At 40.1% G+C, this 23,269-nt stretch overlaps 1 protein-coding gene across 1 annotated transcript; it reads right to left on the bottom strand.

The window, feature by feature from the left end:
* Positions 1-3,764: 3,764 nt before the first annotated feature.
* Positions 3,765-22,998, bottom strand: LOC122326457 (multidrug and toxin extrusion protein 1-like). Its single transcript, XM_043221345.1, has 17 exons — positions 22,458-22,998; positions 19,346-19,447; positions 19,183-19,251; positions 18,963-19,111; positions 10,065-10,107; positions 9,843-9,887; positions 9,620-9,717; positions 9,432-9,526; positions 9,121-9,234; positions 8,980-9,047; positions 6,511-6,619; positions 5,738-5,813; positions 5,542-5,611; positions 4,962-5,094; positions 4,778-4,872; positions 4,639-4,717; positions 3,765-4,547 (listed from the first exon to the last, which is right to left on the bottom strand). Exons 1-17 carry the CDS (start codon positions 22,638-22,640, stop codon positions 4,312-4,314), a joined length of 1,764 nt encoding a protein of 587 aa, XP_043077280.1. The 5' UTR covers positions 22,641-22,998; the 3' UTR covers positions 3,765-4,311.
* Between the last annotated feature and the right edge of the window lie 271 nt (positions 22,999-23,269).

Here is a 23,269-nt window from a genome sequence, read left to right as displayed (position 1 = left end):
GGGCATTGCAGTAGTCGAGTCTACTCAGGACTAGTGCCTGGATGAGGATCTGTGTAGCATGTTCTGATAAGTACGGTCTGATTTTCCTGATGTTGTACAGCACAAACCTACAAGATCGAGCAGTTTTCGAAATGTGCTCAGTGAAAGTTAGCTGGTCGTCAATGATCACTCCAAGGTTCCTAGCTGACCTAGACGAGGATATAGTAGCCGAGCCTAGCTGAATGGATAGCTTGTGTTGTATGGTGGGATTGGCCGAGAAAACGAGCAGCTCTGTTTTTGAGGTTCAGCTGCAGGTGAAGATCCTTCATTTCGTTTAGGCACGCGGAAATTGTCTGGTTGAAAGGAGAGATGGAGTTGAGTGTTGTCAGCATAGCAGTGATATGAGAAGCCATGTTTCAGAATGACAGAACCCAGTGATGTCATGTAGATAGAAAAAAGCAGTGGCCCAAGTACTGAGCCCTAAGGCACTCCAGTAGTGAGATGATGAGACTCTCGCCCCTCCATGATACCTTGAATGACCTACCAGAGAGGTAGGACTCAAACCACCGAAGGGCTGTTCCCGAGACACCCATCTGCCTGAGGGTTGATAGGAGTATGATATGGTTTACCGGACACTAAAGACAGCGATCGTGGCCATCATTTGCGGACAGATATCGCCCGCACCCAAGAGGGCACAGTCGAAACGGCATCTTGGGAAGACATGAAATGACTGCACACAGAAATTGCTCTTTTGGTGAGAGACACAGTTGAATTATTAAACTCAGGAATAGCACTGATTGTGTCATCAACACCACCCAGAACAGCTTCTGTTTTCAGCTTCTACTCTGTTTGTAGCACTTCAAGGCTGGTAGTCATGCAGACTGTCTCTGAAGCAAAATCTGATGAGTGATTACACCTGTAGCCTATTTATACCTGCGTGACAGGGAGGGGTTCAGGAATAGTTAACTACTTGTCAAATTTCATTGGAGTTTTCACTTTGTAGAGCTAATAAGGGCTCCAAGCAAGACCCTAGTCTGTCATCACAACATAACTTGTAGTGACTGACAGACAGGGAACCAGAGATTCACTTATTCCTCAGTGAAAGGCATTATTATAATCCAAACGTGTTGAAATAAAAGCATGAATAATAGACTCTAAATCTTTGTTTTGAGAGAATAGTTTTCAATTTGGACATTTTCCTTAACTGAGAGAGATGTTTTCACACTATTTACTTGTCGGTCAAGATGGATTTCAAAATCAATTACTCCCAAGTTCCTCTTGCCATATTCTTGTAAAATAATTATTACCAAATAAAATATATACAACTATTAAGCTCTAAAGGAAAATAAATTTGCAAATCATCGGCGTACAAATGATAATCAGTATTTTATTGCCTTAAAATTAACCAGCATATATATAAAAAAAACTGAACTGGACTAAGGATAGATCCTTGTGGTAAGAAAGTAGTAGTAGCAAGTAGAAACATAGTTTCCAATTTTGACAGAGCAAATCATATTCTGCAAGTAGGAATAAAAACCAGAAATACCACTCCACTGATTCCATCATTATCCCAGAGACGTTCTGTCTATTAATACTGTGTATGGTGTTATTAGTTGTGTCTTAATTTGTTTACGAATTATTACACAAATACTATTATAAAACTGTAGTTTTCACTATTATTTAATTTACTTTATAATCTACTATTCATTTATTCTTCATTATTTATTCTGTATTATTCCACCTTTGGTATTTCATATTCTATTTGCTATCATCTATTGTTATTCATTTATATAGTATTATACATATAATTGTTGCTATTATAAATCTATTATATTATTCTACTGTTGTACTTGCAATTTTATTATATTATTTACTTTACTACAGCTTGTATTGCATATATTTTTTAATATCACATATCACTTTTACTATTTTACTGTGCACTTTATCATTGTATAATAGTTTATCTCTGTACGTGTACTGGATCCATAAAAGATTATCTGTTACATTTGCTAATGCTTGTTGTGGAGTTGATATCTACAGTGCTATCTAAATAGGATGCAGGCTGTCACTTTTGATTTGTATCGACTGATGTTATACAATTTTCTCAATGATGGTAAATTGTAAGTACTTAAAGATGTGTTATTATTTCCCCAGTATTTCAAAGGGAATCAGCTGTGTTCTGACCAAGGCAAGAAAAGCTAAAATGTTGGGGTTGAAGACAGAGAAAGCAATGAATAAAGCAATTTTATTGGATGTGTATAAATGACAAATGTGTATATTACGGTTATACTACATTAATATTAGAATTGTTAACAAAAATATCAACCAAATCAACAGGAGTGTAAGCTTTTACAATTTACTACAAAAATAAAAAAATTTCCAACCCTGACTAAATAACTAAAGGCAGAGTTAATCTTAAGTCTTAATCTTAATTTGTTTTAAAAGCAGTCTTGCCCACATAAACTTGGCGTATCACAGCAACTGCTCAAAGTGGCCAATGAGGCGTCTAGGTATTTATATGTCTATCCTCTCAATGCATCCTTGATATCAAGAACACAACAGGGCATTTGCATGCATCCTCTGTACTTGCATTCTTTGATGGGTAATGATGACGTAAATAAGAAGGACGCAAGATCACTAAAGAATGGATATTTAAAAACGGCTATTAGGAATAAGCCGGAATTTAGAAAAATTTATGTTGAAATTTTAATAATTACTGAGTAACTAAATTACTTTTCAGACAGAGTAATTAGTAGCGTTATTTAAATATAATATTGACAATGTAATTAATTTTATTTAAATACTTTTTAAAAGTAACTTACCCAACACTCATGCATAACTACAAAGTCCTCTTATGGGATGCTTATTTTGTGTAGCTGGAATTATTGACCAGCATTAGTGAGCATTATAATAGCTATTATGCATGTGTTTGGATTCAGTATTGTAAGATGGAAAGACAAATCTGTACAAGTACTACTTAGAACTGCTACTTATTTCAGAAATTACTGATGATAGTGCATTAGGAAATCAGGCTGTATAAAACATATTGGGTGAGGACCCAGTTTGTTAGGAGGATAGAAGCAACGAGTGCGAAGGCAGTGATGAAGAATAGGTTTTTGTGGAAGTCAGACATTTGGGTACATTATTGAATGCCTGTTTGAAATATGTGATCCAAACAACAACCACATTTTAGACAGCTTCTTGCTTGAGTCACACATCTAATATAGCAGCACAAGAAAAAAATTCATAAAGATTTGTAAAGTTTTTTTGAAACAATATGACCTTTTAATTTCTTTTCAGATAGTGACTCTAAAGGGATACCATCAGTTATAAAACAAAGCTAAAAAGTCAGGTGAAGAAAAATTGGAAAAAGATTTTACTCCTTAATATAAGTCAAATATTTTTTAAGCTGTAAATTCACATCTATACTATTTTTAGCGGTTTTAATGTGTATAATGTAGCTTCAGTTTAATACTTTACTCAAGCTGAATTGTTCTGTATGTGAAACCTGTGTTTGTCTTTTTCTGCTGAACACAAAAGATATTCTTAAAAAAATGGACAAATATACTACAAATGTCAGTGGCTACTGTAAACTGTTTGTTTACCAACATTCCTCAGAATATATATATTTTTTGTGTTCAACAATACACAAAAAAAAAAACCATACAGGTTTGGAACAATTGGAGGGTGATTAAATGATGAAAGATTTTTCGTTTCTAGGTGAACTGTCCCTTTAAATATACTAACAAGAAAAAACTGAACAAACAAGCATTTACTCAACTCTGTAATTTTTACCTAAATTATCTTTAATGTGCACTCACTGAGGCAATAGTCGACATTTGCAAACAACCCTAAGGAACATTAATTAACCATCATGAATTATTCTCTAACACAGTGATTCCTAACAAGGCTCCTGCTCTACAACACTGCATGTTTTCCATGTCTCCTTAATCAAACACACCTAATTCAGCATATCAGCTCATCAGTAGTTTCCAAGAGCTGAAAAGGGTGTGTCAGACAAGAGATGCAAAATGTCCAGTGTTGGTCCAGGAACTTGGTTGGGAACCACTGCTCTTACAAATATCTTAAAGAAAGTCACAAACATATAATCAAGAAACAAAATTCACTCTTGGTAAGTACAGAATGTGTGCAAAATTTGACTTTGGTGAGTAAATAAAACTAGTTGGTGGACATTTGCCTTGTAACTTGTTTTAGTAAGCGTAGCATAAAGCACTATAATTGCTAAGTTTAGAAGCAATTTTCTTATTGTCGTAATTTAAGGACTATATAGCAACATGCTATAATAAAATAATGAAGTAACGCTAATTATACTCAAGTGAGAAGTCTAATAAGCACCTCATTTAGCACAATCCCTCCAGCTAATATAAGTAGCATGAAGAAGAACGCAAGGCCTCGACGAACAACCAGCTGTTTCATCGTCAAGACAGCACCAACTGTGACCTTTTTGCCCGCAACTGTTATTCCTCCTTCTCTTTCACCAAACCCTTCGAGGTCCATGTTTTCATTTGTTTGGCCTTCTTCATTGTGCTGGGACTCCTGTATTACTTCTGTAGAATAATCAGTCAACATAGGGGAAGTTCATAATAAAAAAAAACATTATGCATAATGACTTTAATGATGTACACACAGACAAGTTACCTTCTGTGCAGCCCTTATTTTCCATAGCATAAGATTCATCTTTAGTTTGAGTGGCTTGTACACCTGCTCTGGTCAAGGCCTGAAAATAATTAAATCATCATATTAAAATTAACCATATAGATAAAGAAAAACAAGCCACCTCTTGAGTGACTTTTTTCCAGTCCAGTTTACAAATAAAGGTGACATAGAACAAAGATTGTGTGAAGGCACACACAAAAAATCCAGTCCACAAACCTAGTAAGAGAGAACAAAAGGAAATCAAGGAAGTGTTCAGTGTGGCATTTGATATTAATCTTTTAAATCAGCACTTTCAAGTCATTTACCAATTATGCCCAAGCTGAGAGTAAACATCAGAGACACTCCAACCGGAAACCCCACAAAATAATATCCGACAATGTTACAAAGAGCACCAAGCAGCTGCTTTCCAGCACCCCTGACAATACCACCTGTAATGCCCTACAGACAGAAAAAAACAAACCAAAGTATTATCAACAGGATGATATTGGACATTTACATCTTACATGAAAATCTCAAAAAGACAAAAAAAAAAAAGAATAAAAAAAAAAGACAAAAAAATGAAATGTCACATTTTATGCTCTTTAATTTGTTCTGTTATAAAACAAATCCCACAAATTTTATTTTGGATTATTTAAAAAAAAACATTTTGGGTAAGATTGAAGAATATGAAATACGATACTAAAATTAGTTTCAAATTTACTCACAGTTACTCAAAGAAATATTTACTTTTTTCATTTATTTACTTCTTTTGCAACATAGAGAAAAGTCGTTTATGAAAGGCAGACAAGCTTTTGAAAATGGGATTTTTTTAAAAAATCTAATTCTCTCTGTTAAGAATAAAGATACGAACAGATTAGAATTTATTCAACAACAAAAACAGCCTACCGTAATGGCATCAAATATATGAAAGAAGCTGTACATGACCATGACCTTTGATACCCTGAGCACTATATCCCTTTGAGATAGAGAGAGAGAGAGAGAGAGAGAGAGAGAGAGAGAGAGAGAGAGAGAGAGAATGTACATGTAAAATGTTATGACATTAAAATCAGTACACTAGATTATTATTTTTTTTTTTACTTACTCTTCTGTGGTAAAGACGTATCCGATAATATCACTGGTACTTCCAATAAAGGTTGCGACTATACAAGAAGCAAGTACTAGAAAACAATTACAGAGAAACCAGAGCCTTTTAGCTAAAACCCTAATTAATAAACAGACCTGAACTATAGCTAATCAAGGACTTCAGTGTCACTAGAAACTTCCAGGCAGGTGTTTTGGAGCTACACTGTGCAGGACAGTGGCCCAAAGTTTAACTAATGTGCACTGGCTTCTGGACATGTGAGGAATGGTCAATTTCCAACTTGAATACGGTTTGTGAATATAACAGGACTCATATAAAACTATGCCAGTAAATGTAAGCCTACATCTAAGAGATTATTTACCTTTCTATTTTCCCAAGCCTTCTGCATTTTTAAACAATGTTCTATATCTATTATAAATCAGTTCCTTTAAATTATGGCATAAACCTCTGGATATAGGGAATGTATAGCCATTTTTTTTTAAATATCTTCCTTTGTGTTTGGCAGAAGAAAGAAACTGATGTCATACTTGACAGTACGTAAATGATGAAAGAATTTCCATTTTTGAGTGAACTATTCTTTTAAGAGAGCTCTTTGCTTTTACCCATTCTGAAATATTTCTTGTGTGACATGTTGGTATTGAGGCAACTTTTTATAGGCTATCAAATTGGGAATGAACCAGACATATTAATTTCCACTGACAAGGGCCATGATTGCTTTCTAATTCTCTTTTGAAAAAGTAATCATGCTGCATAAATGTTTTTAGTTTACATACGTCCACAGATTAAAGATACTTTGGCAGACAGTTTGGCTTGTTCTGGGTTTGCAGCTCCAAGTGCATTTCCCACCCTCACGGTGGCTGCTACTACAAATCCCATCGGAAACTGAAAAGTGGGAATAACAAAAATATTAGTCACAAAAATTTTACATATCACAAATGTTTAGAAACAGAACGTCTCTGTTACGTATGTAACCCTCATTCCCTGAAGAAGGCAACGGAGTTGGATGACTGACGAATTGGGATCTCGCTTTGAGAGACCAATCTACTTTGAGTGTATCTAAATGATCCAGTTGAAGATTGGCATGCGCTAATTGCATCCAGCTGCCACTGATTACAGCGCGAGTATAAATAAGCAGCGGGTGCAGCGCATATTCAGGTTTTTCGCTGAGGAGCCGAACTAGTGACCTGACCCCTTCAGTGGAGGTACAGCTCCGTGGCAACGGGACATGGCGTCTCCATTCCCTTCTTCAGGGAACAAGGGTTACATATGAAACCGAGACGTTCCCTTTCAGTCAGTCACCCCGAGTCAAGTCGGATGACAGACAAATTGGAATCCCTACCAAAACGCCATGGACGCTACCTCTTCCAGTGTCCTGTGGGAGCCCACAAGCCCCCTCAGTCTATCGGCGTAGGCCGGGGCTCAACCACAAGAAGCCAGCTACTCTTGTCAACACTACCCAATCGTAAGACTGGAACACTGGGGAACGCCCCACATTCTAGTGAACAGGGACGTGCGGAAGTCCAGCCTTCCCGTAGGAGGTCTCGGAACGAATACGCATATGGACAATATTTCAGTTTGCATATGGAATATTGGAGGTGATTGAACCCTCATAGGTGGGCAGAAGGACTGCCGGGGAAACATGGGGCTCTGAGACTATGCCATGGAACTACACACATAAAGTTCTCTTTGGGTACTTTACATGGCTCCCAGCCCTCAACGGTTCTCACGGATTCATTGAGAGGGCCTGATGCCAGATGCTCCACAACATCTGGCTGCCGAGGGGAATGGAGGAGCTTGACAGGGTCTACTCTATGGAGGCTCTGGAGCGGTTAACAAGCCGACCTGAAACCGGGCCTCTCAATGTTTCTACCCATTTGAGGTGAGAACACAGGAGGATACCAGTTCCACACGTAGGCTATAGAATCTAGCGAACGTGTTAGGGGTTACCCAGCCCGCACCGCATCTATCAGCGAGGCGCCACAAACTAACGCCCTGGACGATGCAACACCTCTTGTTGAGTGTGCTTGTAACCTGAGGGGGCAGGGCATACGCTGTGCTTGGTAGGCCAGGGTCCACTGGCGTCCACTATCCAGTGGGCCATCCTCTGCTTGGAGACGGCATTCCCCTTCTGCCGGCCTCCGTGACAAACAAAGAGCTGGTCTGAGGTCCTGAAGCTTTGTGTCCGGTCAACGTAGCATCTTAGTGCTCGGACGGGAAAAAGCAACGTAAGGGCTGGGTCTGCCTCCTCCTCCTGCCTCCTTATTTCTGTCACGTGTGTGGTAAGCACGAGTGCACACAACTAGCGTAAATGAAAATAAGGAGATTTAATCCACGTAGGGATAAAATAAACAATATAAATGCAGGCAGAACAGGCAGGCAGGACAAAAACCAGGTAGGGACATCGACGATCAGACAACGTGAACTCAAAACACACAGGACTAAATACACGAGGAAATTAACTACACTAACGAGACATGGCTGCAGACAATAATACAATTAACATGAACTAAAGGCAGGGCACACAGAGCACATGACATGACACAAAAACAATAACAAAAAGAGTCCAGAGATGTGACCATTTCACATCAATTGTGTTTTTTCCTTTTTAAACTTTTTTACTTAAAGAATCACTCATTTTAGACACACTTCGTACTAATAATTTATATGATAATAAAGTATAAGATAAATAAAAGATGTAGTGGCTGTTACAGATGTTTGAACTCACACAACCATCTTTCTTACAATGAACAATTTCCCAAACTGATATTTTATTCTTTTCACTTTTTGAATTTGATTAATAAATAAATAAATAAATAAATAAATAAATAATGTTTAAATTGTCCAATGTAATGTTTACATTTTAAAAAAATAACTGTCCAGTCTGCAAAAAGTCACTACACAACATGCAATTTATTGCTGTCACCAACTGATGCATGTGTTTTATCATACAGGCAGAAGATATTATTGCTAATGGAAGACAGTACTTTAAACATCTAAAAGGAATGGATGTTAAATAACAAAATTGCTTCTACTTAGTTTCACAGTTCAGTTCAGTTTCAGAGTTTGTTATCTTTTATAAATGTAATACTAATATTTTGACCCATTGACCAGCAGATGGTACTGTCAGGTCTGAAAAAAACCTGAAACCACTATAGGTGTACAATTTTCTCAAAACAAACAAAAACATGGGCATATGAGAAAAAAAGACAAAGACATTTTTAACACATTAAAAAAAAACATACCATAAACGCAATAGTAGCCAGCTGATACACAACAGACTGGGCTCCCAGCTCATCCTCACTGATTATTCCTACAATAAACAGCTATAATGTAGTCATCCAAAACAAAATGTAATTGCATATAAACACAGACAGTTTACAAACCTGCCAGGAATCCACCAATCTCATATGCCCACCACCTCACACAAATCATGAGCATGCTGGGAAGAGCCAAGCTATTGAAGGGACCCCATTCTTGCAGACAATCACAAGACCAGCCTAATGTGACACAGAAAGTGATGTAACACATGGAGACCAAACTTTAGGGACCAAATTCTCACTATTAATTAATTGCTTATTGGCTTTTTATTATACCTTAAAAAAAGCGCACCTGTTATGGACATGTTACATATTCTTCTTTTACTGCAAGTCATAGATACTAGGATGGATGGATGGACAGATGGATAGATACTCACCACCCCATGTGTTTTTATGCAGACCCTTCCATCGAATATAAAAAAAAGAAACAGCCAAGGAATACTGGGAAATGGTATTTGCAGCAGCAGATCCTCTGATATTTAATAAGAAAGTCGAATAAATAATTTTGACTTTGTAAATAGCCGAAATGCCAGTCCCTAAAAAAAGATAAAATCAAATTGCTTACGCTACACCAAGATCAAGCACATGAAGAAAGATGTAATTTATTGAAGCATTGAGAACATTTCCTGCTGCTCCTGTGATAACCTGAGGCCAAATAATACCCTAAACAAACAAAGAAAAGCACAGTATCATCATGAACTACGCTACATGAACAGACAGGTCAAGAAAAAGAAGCAGAAGGAAGCAAACAAAGAACAAATAAAGATCTTCAGCAACAGAGCCCTGACCTGATTTTGAAGATACCTTCCCTGCAGCTGATAGACAAATGCAGCCTGAGGTTGGTAACAAAGACAGTGATTAAAACATAACTGGACGGAAAAATTCACACATTTCACACTTCCACATTGTTACTTACATTTAGAAATTGCATTTGGAATAGTATATCTTTATGTTTTATTTTACAGGTTATTATATTTAAACAGATCCATTTAAAGTAATGTGTCACTTACAGGCAGAGCAGGCATGAATATTTTCACATAGAGTTGTGACAGACTGTTGAAAGAGGGAAGTAATCACACTGTAAAAGAAATTTCAGAACTGTAGATCCATGTCACCATCACATGACCAAATGTTATTAATTAACTGTTTATTTTTGTAAAAACTGTAAAAAATCTGAATAAATTTTCTGAAAAAAATAAAAATAATGTGTATATTTCATTATATAAATTTTGGTTCAGTGTTGTATAGAAAATATTGTTTACTTTTTACTAATAAAACCTAGAGATGTGTCTTTTCTACTTTTTTCTAAGTTTTTTAAGGGGGCATATGATGCAATTTAATGAGTTTTCCTTATTGTTTTGAGTATTACAAAGTTGCAAAGACTAAAGTTCCAAAACCAAATAAATGCTGTATACGTCATGACTTGTCCATTTACAGGCATAAAACGTACGTTTTTTACACTTACAAGTTTTTACTGATGCTAAAACGTACAATTTAGACGTATTTCAAAGATAAACGTACAAAACGCTATGCATTTTTAGTTATAAACCGTAAAATATTTACGTATCTTTCATATAATTAAGACATTCGTATCAATGCATTTTTTTAGATGTTTAGATTTAGATTTTTAGACCCCTTAACCTAACCCCAAACCTACCCATTTAATATTGAATATAAAAGTGTATAAAACGCAACTGACCGAAAAATGCAGGAAAGCAACAATTTTTGTAACAACATAGCATTTAAAAATACTTTTATAGTTGCTAATCCCACTCCTACTTCTAAGCCTAAACATAATTATCTCTTTACAGTATAAGTAAAACATTACAGACGGATAAATGCAAATGCAATTAAAATCGATTATTTACTGCAAAAAATGTCAAAAGCATAACCAAAAGTAACCCAAAAGTAACGATGTTTTACAGCCACAGTCCTCTCTGGCGGAATACAGCAGGTTTGTGTAGAGCAGAATTTATTTATTTATTTATCGCTGAAAATATTATCCAGTTTATATTGCCGATCTTCTCTCCCTGAACTCCTGAAAATGAGAGCGCATCACTCCAATACACTGCAAATCGTAATCTGTGACGAATGCAGACGAGAGCCAATGAGCGTTTGAGTATACTGCTGTAAAACTTGTCATTTAAAGCGGCAACATTTGAATGTATAACTGGAGAGTCGGCTTCACCGTTTACGGTCATTAGTCTCGCTGCTCGTAATAAGGATGAAAATCGCCGAATAAAAGATTGGATTTGAGTGTTCCTCGCACGAATAAAATTGTTTCATTTTGTAATTATGTTGCGTTTTTGGTGTTCAATAGATCTATTGTCAGTCACAGCATGTCAGAGAAAATATCCTTTGTGGGCAATGGCAAGTAAGTTAGTCATTAAATGACATTTAAAGGTTAAACTATAGCAGAAATTTTATTTATTTTAAGGGTTTAAAATTAAGTTTCCTTTAACATTATAAAGACCTATTTTTGGCAGCAGAAATCTATTATTTATCATTTCATATTAAGTAAACAGTGTAATAATGCAGTTGCAAACAAGGTCATTGATATGACAACTAAAAACAACAAAATACTAAAATTAATGCTGCACTTTCAATATTCATAAGGATAATTTTTTAGGTGTAGTCAGTATGTCTGTTTTGTATGTTTAAATGCTGAAAATACATATTTTAGTGCCAGTAAAACGTAAGTAATTGTATATTTTATAGAAAAACATTTTACGTAAAATGCATATGAATTATGAGTATGCTGGCTGTGGCAATTTGAGGTTATAAAGTGGCAATTTCAACTTTGCGCGGACAGTCAGTCTGTAAGTAAAATATGTTTTCTTATTAACAGAACCTGCTACTTACTATTCAACCGTAAGATTTGAGCACTGTTTGCCATTTCTCCAATCATGAATGCAGACATGGTCATGTTCATGAGGCGGGATGAAAATTGTCACGTAAAAAGACAGTACTAAGTTATTATAAGTAGTAATTATGTCCCCACAGAATGCAACAAATAGGCAGAAGAGCCTTGGTAAGAGAGGTAAAGAAGATCACTGTGGCTGAGCTCCAGACATGCAGTCGAGAGATGAGAGTTTTAAAAAGTCAACCACTGCTGCAGTCCTCCACCAGTCGGGGCTTTATGGCAGAGTGGCCTTGACAGAAGCCTCTCGGAAGCAAGACACATTAAAGCCTGCATGGAGTTGCACCTGAAGGACTCCAAGATGGTGAAAAATAAGATTCTCTGGTCTGATGAGACTTTTTGGCCTTAATTCTAAGCGGTATGTGCAGAGAAAACCAGGCACTGATCATCACCTGTCCAATACAGTCCCAAAAGTGAAGCATGGTGGTGGCAGCATCATGCTGTGGGGGTGTTTTTCAGCTGCAGGGACAGAACGACTGGTTGCAATCGAGGGAAAGATGAAGTGCGGCCAAGTACAGGGATGTCCTGGATCAAAACTTTCTCCAGAGTGCTCCGGACCTCAGACTGGGCCGAAAGTTTACCTTCCAACAAGACAATGACCATAATCACACAGCTAAAATAACAAAGTACTGGCTTCACAACAACTTTGTGACTGTTCTTGAATGGCCCAGCCAGAGCCCTGACTTAAAACCAATTGAGCGTTTCTGGAGAGACCTGAAAATGGCTGTCCACCAACGTTTACCATCTAGCCTGACAGAACTGGAGAGGATCTGCAAGGAGGAATAGCAGAGGAATAGCAGGAATAGCAGAGGAGGAATAGCAGAGGATCCCCAAATACAAGTGAAAAACTTGTTGCATCTTTCCCAAAAAGACTACACCCTTTTGATGTATTAGATTCTACTAAATGAGCAAAGGGTCTGAATACTTGTGGACCATGTGATATTTCAGGTTTTCTTTTTTAATAAATCTGCAAAAATGTCAACAATTCCATGTTTTTCTGTGCTGTGTGTACTTTATTGAGGAAAAATGAATGTACTTAAATGATTTTAGCAAATGGCTGCAATATAAAAAAAGAGTGAAAAATTTAAAGGGGTCTGAATACTTTCCGTACTGTCACACCATCACTTCCATCTACACCTCCATCATCAGCCGAAGCCACCACCTGGTCACGATCCCATCCACCCGAATATTTATTACCCGCACCTGTAGCCATTCACCAACCACCCTTCAAAACACACTCACACCAGTCCTTCCACAGCTGATCATAAGGACACACGCCTTGAACTCTGGTCATCCTTCTCTCTGTCCATCTGCCCAACTACCCGTCCTGTCTGCCTGCTGGAACGAAACCCGCTCCTGAGATAACTATTACTACTAAGGAAAGAACGTCTCGGTTACGTATGTAACCCTCGTTCCCTGAAGAAGGGAACGGAGACGTCACGTCGGATGACCGACGAATTGGGATCTCGCTTCGAGAGACCAATCTACTTCGAGTGTATCTAAACAAGCCAATTGAAGATTGGCATGCGCTAATCGCATCCAGCTGCCGCTGATCACAGCGCGTGTATAAATAAGCAGCGGGTGCAGCGCATATTCAGGTTTTCGCTGAGGAGCCGAGCTAGTGACCCGGCCCCTTCAGCAGAGGTGCAGCACCGTGGCGACGGGACGTGACGTCTCCGTTCCCTTCTTCAGGGAACGAGGTTACATACGTAACCGAGGCGTTCCCTTTCAGTCGGTCACTCCGAGTCACGTCGGATGACCGACGAATTGGGATCCCTACCAAAACGCCATGGACGCTGCCTCTTCCAGTGTCCTGTGGGAGCCCACAAGCCCCCTCAGTCTATCGGGCGTAGGCCGGGCTCAACCACAAGAAGCCAGCTACTTTTGTAACACTACCCATTCGTAAGACTGGAACACTGGGAAACGTCCCACGTTCTAGTGAACAGGGACGTCGCGGAAGTCCAGCCTTCCCGTAGGAGGTCTCGGAACGAATACGCATATGGACAGTATTTCAGTTTGCATATGGAAAATTGGAGGTGATTGAACCCTCTTAGACGGGCAGAAGGTCTGCCGGGAAACACGGGCTCTAAGGCTATGCCGTGGAAATACACACATAAAGTCCTCTTGGGGTACTTTACATGGCTCCCAGCCCTCACCGGTTCTCACGGATTCATCGAGAGGGCCTGGCGCCGGATGCTCCGCAACATCTGGCTGCCGAGGGGAATGGAGGAGCTCGACAGGGTCTACTGTATGGACGCTCTGGAGCGGTTAACAAGCCGACCCGAAACCCGGGCCTCTCAGTGCTTCTACCCGTTTGAGGTGAGAACACAGGAGGATACCGGTTCCACACGTAGGCTATAGAATCTAGCAATCGTGTTGGGGGTCGCCCAGCCCGCAGCTCTACAATCTGTCAGCGAGGTGCCACGAGCCACCACCCAGGACGATGCAACACTTGCTGAGTGTGCCCGCAACCTGAGGGGGGGGGCAGGGCATACCCTGTGCTTGGTAGGCTAGGGTAATGGCGTCCACTATCCAGTGAGCCATCCTCTGCTTGGAGGCGGCACTCCCCTTCTGCCGGCCTCTGTGACAAACGAGAGCTGGACTGAGGTCCTGAAGCTTTGTGTCCGGTCAACGTAGCATCTTAGTGCTCGGACGGGACAAGCAACGTCAGGGCTGGGTCTGCCTCCTCCAGAGGCAGCGCTTGAAGGTTCACCACCTGGTCTCTGAAGGGGGTAGTGGGAACCTTGGGCACGTACCTGGGTTACCTGGGAATCCGCGAGCCCAAACTGTAGGCACAAATCGTCGACCGAAAAAGCCTGCAGGTCCCCTACCCTCTTGATGGAGGCCAATGCGAGCAGGAGCAATGTCTTCATAGATAAAAGAACTTTAGCACAACTGCTGGCAAGGGTTCAACGGAGCCTACTGCAGTGCTGTCAGCACTACAGACAGGTCCCAAGAGGGTACTGTTGGGAGCCGTGGAGGATTCAACCTCCTGGCTTGCCTCAGGAACCTGATAATCCGGCCATGCTTACCCACAGACCTCCCATCTATGGGGTCATGATTTGCAGCGATTGCAGCCATGTAGACTTTAAGGGTGGAAGGAGACAGCCTTCGCTCCAACCCTTGCTGCAAAAGATAAGCACGACTGATAGGGCAATTCCGGGGGTCTTCACCCTGAGAAGAACACCACTCGACGAACAGGCTCTACTTCAAGGCATAGGCCTGTCTCGTGGACGGCACTCTAGCCGAAGAAATGGTGTCGACTACCCCTTGAGGTAGGTCACCTAGAGCCTCCGCATCCCATCCAGGGACCAGACATGGAGTTTCCAGAGGTCTGGACGCGGGTGCCAAGGGGTGCCCCGTCTCTGAGTCAGAAGATCCTTCCTCAGAGGATCGGCCAGGAGGGGGCTGTCGTGAGGAGCACAAGTTCTGGGAACCAAGTCTTCACCAGTAGGGTGCTACTAGCAAGACCTGCTCCTTGTCCTCCCTGGCCTTGCACAGTGTCTGTGCAAGAAGGCTCACTGGGGAAATACATACTTGCATAGGCCCCACAGCCAGCTGTGTGCCAGTGGGCAATGGGAAGTCTCTGAAGAGGCAAACAGGTCTACCGTCGGCTGCCTGGTTGCACACTCCTGGAATGTGAATGGCGAGAAGCGACCTCAGAACTTCCGACTCCATAGGAGGAGGAGGTGGTGGGCTAGTTGCGACATACGACGGGAGCGTAGACCACCTTGTTGGTTGATGTACGCAACGGTCAGTATGTTGTCTGTGCGGACTAGTACATGCTGGCCTTGAAGGCAGTTCTTGAGACTGCCTAGGGCGAGATGTACTGCCAGCAACTTTAGGCAGTTGATGTGCCATTGCAGTTGAGGGCCCGTCCAAACCCCTGACATTGCATGCCCGTTGTACGTGGCCCCTCAGCCGGTGGTGGAGGCATCCGTGAAACCACAGCATACCTGGAGACCTGCTCCAGGGGCACTCCGGCCCGAAGGAATGAGAGGTCTGACCACGGGGTGAAGGTTTGGCGGCAGGCCGGTGTTATTTGAACCCGGTGAGTGCCACTTTGTCACTGTGACCGCGGCTGCCATATGCCCCAGGAGCCTCTGAAAATATTTCAGTGGGACCGCCGTCCTGCTCTTGAACATATTCAAGCAGTTCAACACCGAATTGGCACGCTCCTCTGTGAGGTGTGCCATCTGATCGATCCAATCCAGCTCCATCCCAAGAAAAGAGATCCTCTGCGTTGGACAGAGTTTGCTCTTCTCCTGGTTGACCTGAAACCCCAACTGGCTGAGGTGCTGTAGCACCAGATCCCTGTGTTCGCACAACTGAGCCCGGGACTGAGCCAGTCATCCAGTTGGTTGAGAATGCAAACGCCTCACTCTCTCAGTGGAGCAAGGGCTGCTTCCGCGACTTGCATGAAGACGCGTGGCGACAGGGAGAGCCCGAAGGGTAGGACTTGTACTGACATGCTCGCAAATTCTTCAAATTAATTCCTCTCTGCAGTGGTCATGTGTTACACTCGAAGTAGATTGGTCTCTCGAAGCGAGATCCCAATTCGTCGGTCATCCGACGTGACTCGGAGTGACCGACTGAAAGGGAACTGTTAACTTCCTTCTTTGCATTATGTTTGAATGCTCTCTTTATGTTTGATGTGCTGGCTGAGCGCCGCTGCCTGAGTTGATTATATTAAAAGAAAGTTTCCTTTAAATTCATCCGGTATTTGCTTCCTTGACCAGATTGTGACAGATGATCAGCCTTTAAAGATACAACAAACGCGGATTGTCGGAATGGATTCCCAAGAGGGGGCAACACCAGACCTGTTCCAAATGTTGGTGCAAGCCCTTCATGAAGCACTTAACCTTCCTTCCAACCCAGCTAACCCGATTACTCGATCCGCTGCTTTGACCGGAGAAACTACATCGTGATGCAGGCTTTCTCTTACAATGCTCCCTGTACTTGGAGATGTACCCACACCTCTTTCCCTCAGATCGGGGAAAAATAGCTTTTATTATTTCCCTACTCACCAGAAGAGCGCTACTCTGGGCGGAATCCCTCTGGACTGCTAACAGCTCGCAGCTCAGTTCGCTGGAGAGCTTTCTGGAGCACTTCAAGGAGGTATTCGGCCAACCACTCACTAAGGTCTCCGTGCATAATGAACTACTGCAGCTCCGGCAGGCAGAGCTCCCAGTTCACGAATATATCCTTCGCTTCTGCACGTTGGCCATTCGCAGCGGGTGGAATGACACTGCGCTACCGAACCCTCTCACTCCTCCAAAATCGCTACTGGTGGCCCAGCATGGCCCGGGATGTCGGTCAATATGTGAAGGGATGTTCAGTTTGCTCCATCAGTTCAACTCCCCATCATCTACCAGAAGGAAATCTCCTACTACTACCCATTCCACACCGACCCTGGTCTCACTTAGGCATAGACTTTGCTACAGATCTCCCACCATCCAATGGATATACCACCATCCTCGTGGTTGTAGACCACTTTTCCAAATCCTGCAAATTAATTCCTCTCTGCAGTCTACCCACGGCCATGGGAACGGCAGAAGCTCTATTTCACCAAGTGTTCCGACACTTCGGTCTCCCCGAAGACATAGTCTCTGACCGGGGAACCCAATTCACCTCCCGGGTCTGGAAAAGCTTCTTCCGCCTTCTGGGGGTCTCTTTAAGTCTATCCTCCGGCTATCACCCTCAAACCAACGGCCCTCAAATATCTACCGGGCCTACTGCCACCAACACCAGGAGAGTTGGAGCCAGTACCTACCATGGGCAGAATATGCACAAAACTACCTCCGTCAAAGCACAACCGGTTTAACACCCTTTCAATGTGTCCTAGGTTTTCAGCCACCTCTGTTCCCCTGGTCCGATGATCAAGCAGAAGTACCAGCAGTAGACTACTGGTTCCAGGAGAGTGAGAGGGTATGGGACTCGGCTCATGTCCATCTCCAGCAGGCAGCCCGGAGACACCAACGCCAGGCAGACACCTGCAGATCCAACACTCCCGTCTACCAGCCTGGGGATTGAGTGTGGGTGTCTACAAGGGACACGCATCTCCAGCTTCCCTGGCGGAAGCTGAGTCCCCGGTTTATTGGTCCCTTCACCATTGTCCGCCAAATCAACAAAGTCACCTACTAACTTCACCTGCCCGACCGATACCGAATATCCTCATCCTTTCACGTTTCCCTGTTAAAACCTTTCACTGACCCACTTCTCTCTCCTTCCGCAGAGCACTCCCCCCTTTAAATTAATCCGATGTTTGCTTCCTTGACCAGATCATGACACGTACCCACTGTATATACAGTATATATATATATATATATATATATATATATATATATATATACACACACACACGTGTTTATATATTGAAGAAAAATATGTTTATATATGTATATAATGCATTATCTGAATATAAATATGTAAAGATTTTCAAAATATATAATATATAATATATATATAGTATGTGTCTTTATAATTTGATATATGAGATATATATATATGCATTATACACAGATATTATATAGATAAAACTTTTATTTTGGATGTGATTAATCCTCCTCGCCCCTCACTACATTAAATAGTTGCACAAATTATGATAATTTGTTTTATGAGCAAATTCAGGCGAGTTTTGCTAAAGTACAAAGCTTTGAGGGATATCTCTTATGCTCACTTAGGCTGTGTTTATTTATTTGAAAAATACAGTGAATACAGTAATACGGTGAAATATTATTGGAATTTCAAATTACTGTTTTCTATTTATATATTTAAAAATGTAATATGGATAGATACAATCCGAGTCTAGGACTGTGATGACAGAGCTGAATTTTAAAAATGAAGAATGCTGAAAAAGTTAAAAATTATTAAAACATTTTTGAAAGATGACCTGAAATTGAAATATCACATACATGTATACATATAAATGTCAGTTTGGATAAATAGTAAATATAAGTGTATCTAGCAAGTGTTGATTTTATCAGACCTGGCCACACTGGGACTCTGTCGGACAGCTAGCAGGATGGGCTCGGTGTTGATGAGCAGCGCCCAGCAGGGGAAACAGGCCAACAGGAGGATGAGAATCCCTCTCTGCAGTATCACACCCACCCGCTTCAGATTATTACTGCCAAACGTCTGGAGAACATAATTCAATTCAAATGATACCTGAGCACAAATGACTCTCAAATTAACTTTCAGTTTTAGACCTGAGAGATGAGTGTATCGCATCCAGATGCCAGACCAGAACCGACGGAGATGCCGGTCACATTAATAACCTTTGAGCAAAAAGGACATTTATTATTATAAATTTATTTATATTAATAAATGCCATTATAATTAAGTGTTTGTTTGTTTTTCTTGTGAACTCACAGCAAAAGCCAGAGCCACACCAGCCAGTTCAGTTTTTCCCAAGTGTTCACAGAACACAGTGCTGATGAAGTTGATCAGAAAAATCATCAGCTGAGATATAAACTGCATGAAAAGAGGAAAGATTTCAATATCTCTGGTCTCTGTAGCCAATTCAACGACAGTCACTAGAAGTTAAGTGTCCCCAACCAAGCAAGCCAGAGGCGACAGCGGCAAGGAAACAAAACCCCATGCATACAGAATGGAGAAAAAAAAAACCTTGGGAGAAACCAGACTCAGTTGGGGTCAGTTCTCCTCTGACCGGACGCCCAGCACTTAACTTCCAGTTCAATTTTAAACGCAGCTGTGTCAGGTAGTGTAAATGACTTAGTGTGTGCGTGTGCATCAGGATCTGGTGATTGGTCCACGGGGCGCATCTAGGTGTTCTGGTCTCTGATGAACATAATCTCTGGGTGCTGATCCACCATCTAGTCTGGATACAAACTGAAAACAGATTGAGAAAGAGACAGGACTAATATTAGCGTAGATGCCATTCTTTTTACAATGTCACAAGTACATCGTATTTTAGGAGTAGTGTTCCCGGTTCCAGCAAATCTAAGTAATGCAGCCTAAAAATCCTTTAACAGATTTGAATAATAAAAGGCGTGTTGGTGTGTTATGTGTAGGCTAAGTTAAAAAGATGTGTCTTTAATCTAGATTTAAACTGGCAGAGTGTGTCTGCTTCCCGAACAGAGTTAGGGAGATGGTTCCAGAGTTTAGGTGCTAGATAGGAAAATGATCTGCCGCCCGCAGTTGATTTTGATATTCTAGGTATTATCAAATGGCCAGAGTTTTGAGAATGCAGCGGACGTGCAGGACTATAATGTGATAAGAGCTCGCTCAAGTATTGAGGAGCTAAACCATTCAGGGCTTTATTGGTAATTAATAAGATTTTAAAATCTATTCGATGTTTGATAGGGAGCCAGTGCAGTGTTGACAGAACCGGGCTAATATGATCATACTTCCTAGTTCTAGTAAGGACTCTGGCTGCTGCGTTTTGGACTAGCTGAAGTTTGTTTATTAAGCGTGCAGAACAACCACCCAATAAAGCATTGCAATAATCTAACCTTGAGGTCATAAACGCATGAATTAATATTTCTGCATTAGAGGTTGAAAGCATAGGTCGTAATTTAGATATATTTTTAAGATGGAAAAACGCAGTTTTACAGATGCTAGAAACATGATTTTCAAAGGAAAGATTGCAGTCAAACAGCACACCTAGGTTCCTAACTGACGATGAAGAATTAACAGAGCAGCCATCAAGTGATAGGCTGTGTTCTAGGTTATTATATGTGGGGTTTTTAGGTCCAATTATTAGCACCTCTGTTTTTTCAGAATTTAACATTAAGAAGTTACTCATCATCCAGCTTTTATATCGACTATGCATTCTGTTAGATTCTCAATTTGGTGTGTAACACCAGGCTGCGCTGAAATATAGAGCTGAGTATCATCAGCATAGCAGTGAAAACTAACACCATGACTCCTGATAATATCTCCCAGAGGTAACATGTTGAAAAGGTTGAAAAGTAACGGTCCTAGCACTGAGCCTTGAGGAACTCCATATTTCACTTTTGATCGATATGATACCTCCTCATTTAATGCCACAAACTGATAGCGGTCAGATAGATATGATTTAAACCATGCTAAGGCGCTTCCTCTAATGCCAACATAGTTTTCTAGTCTATCCAAGAGAATGTTGTGATCGATAGTATCGAATGCTGCGCTAAGATCTAATAGCACTAATAACGAGATAAAACCACGATCAGATGATAGAAGCAGGTCATTAGTAACTCTAATGAGAGCAGTCTCAGTACTATGGTACGGTCTAAAACCTGATTGGAAATCCTCACAGACACCATTTTTTTCTAAAAAGGAATACAGTTGTGAGGATACTACCTTTTCTAGTATCTTTGACAGAAAAGGGAGATTAGAGATTGGTCTGTAATTTACTAAGTCTTTGGGATCAAGATGTGGTTTCTTAATGAGAGGTTTAACTACAACCAGTTTAAAGGTTTTGGGAACATAACCTAATGACAATGATGAATTAATAATGTTCAAAATAGGATCTATGACTTCTGGAAGCAGATCTTTTAATAGTTCAGATGGAATAGGGTCTAACATACATGTTGCTGGTTTAGATGATTTAACAAGTCTGTACAAGTCTTCTTCTCCTATAATAGAGAAAGAGTGTAATTTTTCCTTAGGGGATCTAAAGCTCATTATCTGATGTGAAACTGTAGTTGACGGCTGCATAGTTACAATTTTATCTCTGATGGTATCAATCTTAGAAGTAAAGAAATTCATGAACTCATTGCAGCTATACTCTTGGGGCATATTAGCACCTGTTGATGCTTTATTTTTTGTTAATTTAGTTACTGTACTGAATAAATACCGGGGGTTGTGTTTGTTTTCTTCTAAAAGGGATGAAAAATAATCAGATCTTGCTATTTTTAATGCTTTTCTGTATGACAGCATACTCTCCCGCCAGGCAATACGAAATACTTCTAATTTGGTTTTTCTCCACCTGCGCTCCATTTTCCGGGCTGCTCTCTTTAGGGTGCGTGTGTTGTCATTATACCATGGAGTCAGATTGTTTTCTTTTATCTTTTTTAAGTGCAAAGGAGCAACTGTATCTAAAGTGCTAGAAAAAAGAGAGTGCATAGTTTCTGTTACATCATCAAGTTTTTGCGTCGTATTGGATGAGCTAAGGAATTAAGATAAGTCAGGAAGGTTATCATGATAATGTTGTCATGTTCTTCAAATAAAATAAACTACTAAAAATATGTTATTATCATTACAAAAAATATTATAAATATAATAAATTGTACCTTAAATACAACAAAACAGATTAAATACACAATTTCAAACTAAGTATGTTTTCAATGTTTGATTTATTGTCAATGTTTGATTTAAAGTTACATTTAAGATTTTAAACATCATACTGTACAAAAACAAAAAAAAAAACATATGTCACTGTCAGTCAACAGTAAAAGAAAACTCATCTCAATAGATTGCGTATAATCACAGTTTAACACTATTAAAACTCTAGCCTTAATAATTCTATAATTTCACTTACCACTGGTCCAGCCAGTTTCACTTGTTCTACAATTTCTTCTTTATAATTCACTGGTAACAAACTCCAGAGTTTCTTCTGACAGCCTCCACAAACAACCTCTGAATTTGAGGTTGACTGATCCTCATCACATTTCTCCTGTTTTGAATCCTCATTTATCTGAGTTACTGTGTTAATACTATCCATTTTTGTTATTTCTGAAGTGTTTACTTTCCACAAAGGTTATATTTAGTTACAACACAGGATAACATCTGCAGAAAAGATATTGTGCATTGCAGGAATTCATTTGAGTGGTTCTCAAAAAACTGATTGGTAAGTTTGGCCCCGCCTGCTTGAACTCCACAAGGTTATTACAAAAACAAAAGTCCCAGTGTGCAGTCATTTTTGTTACTGCACCAGTGTAGTTGTTTTGTTACTATTTTCTTTCTTTCTTTCTTTCTTTCTTTCTTTCTTTCTTTCTTTCTTTCTTTTTCTGTCACACAAATAAAATGTCAGAATGAATCTTCAAGATTCTAGAAGCTTTTATTGTCATTCCGTCCATATGTAGCTGATGCAGTACACAGTGAAATGAAACAATGTTTCTCCAGGACCCTAGTGCTACATATAACAAAAAAAATAAATAAATAAATAAAAAATCTACTTATCTACAGTACAGTTACCTGTGTATGTATATCAAAACTTATCAATAATTATTTTTAAATCAGACAATAAACTAAAATTTAGTTGTATATTAAAAACAGTTACATATTGCTCCTGAGCCAGTGTCTGGGACTAAGTAAAATAAGTAAACAATTAAGTAAATGGATAAATATTGT

This window comes from Puntigrus tetrazona, chromosome 21 (genome assembly GCF_018831695.1).
Source record: "Puntigrus tetrazona isolate hp1 chromosome 21, ASM1883169v1, whole genome shotgun sequence".
Lineage (NCBI taxonomy): Eukaryota > Metazoa > Chordata > Actinopteri > Cypriniformes > Cyprinidae > Puntigrus > Puntigrus tetrazona.
Note: the sequence above shows the minus strand (reverse complement) of the source record. Positions and strands in the feature narration are given on the sequence as shown.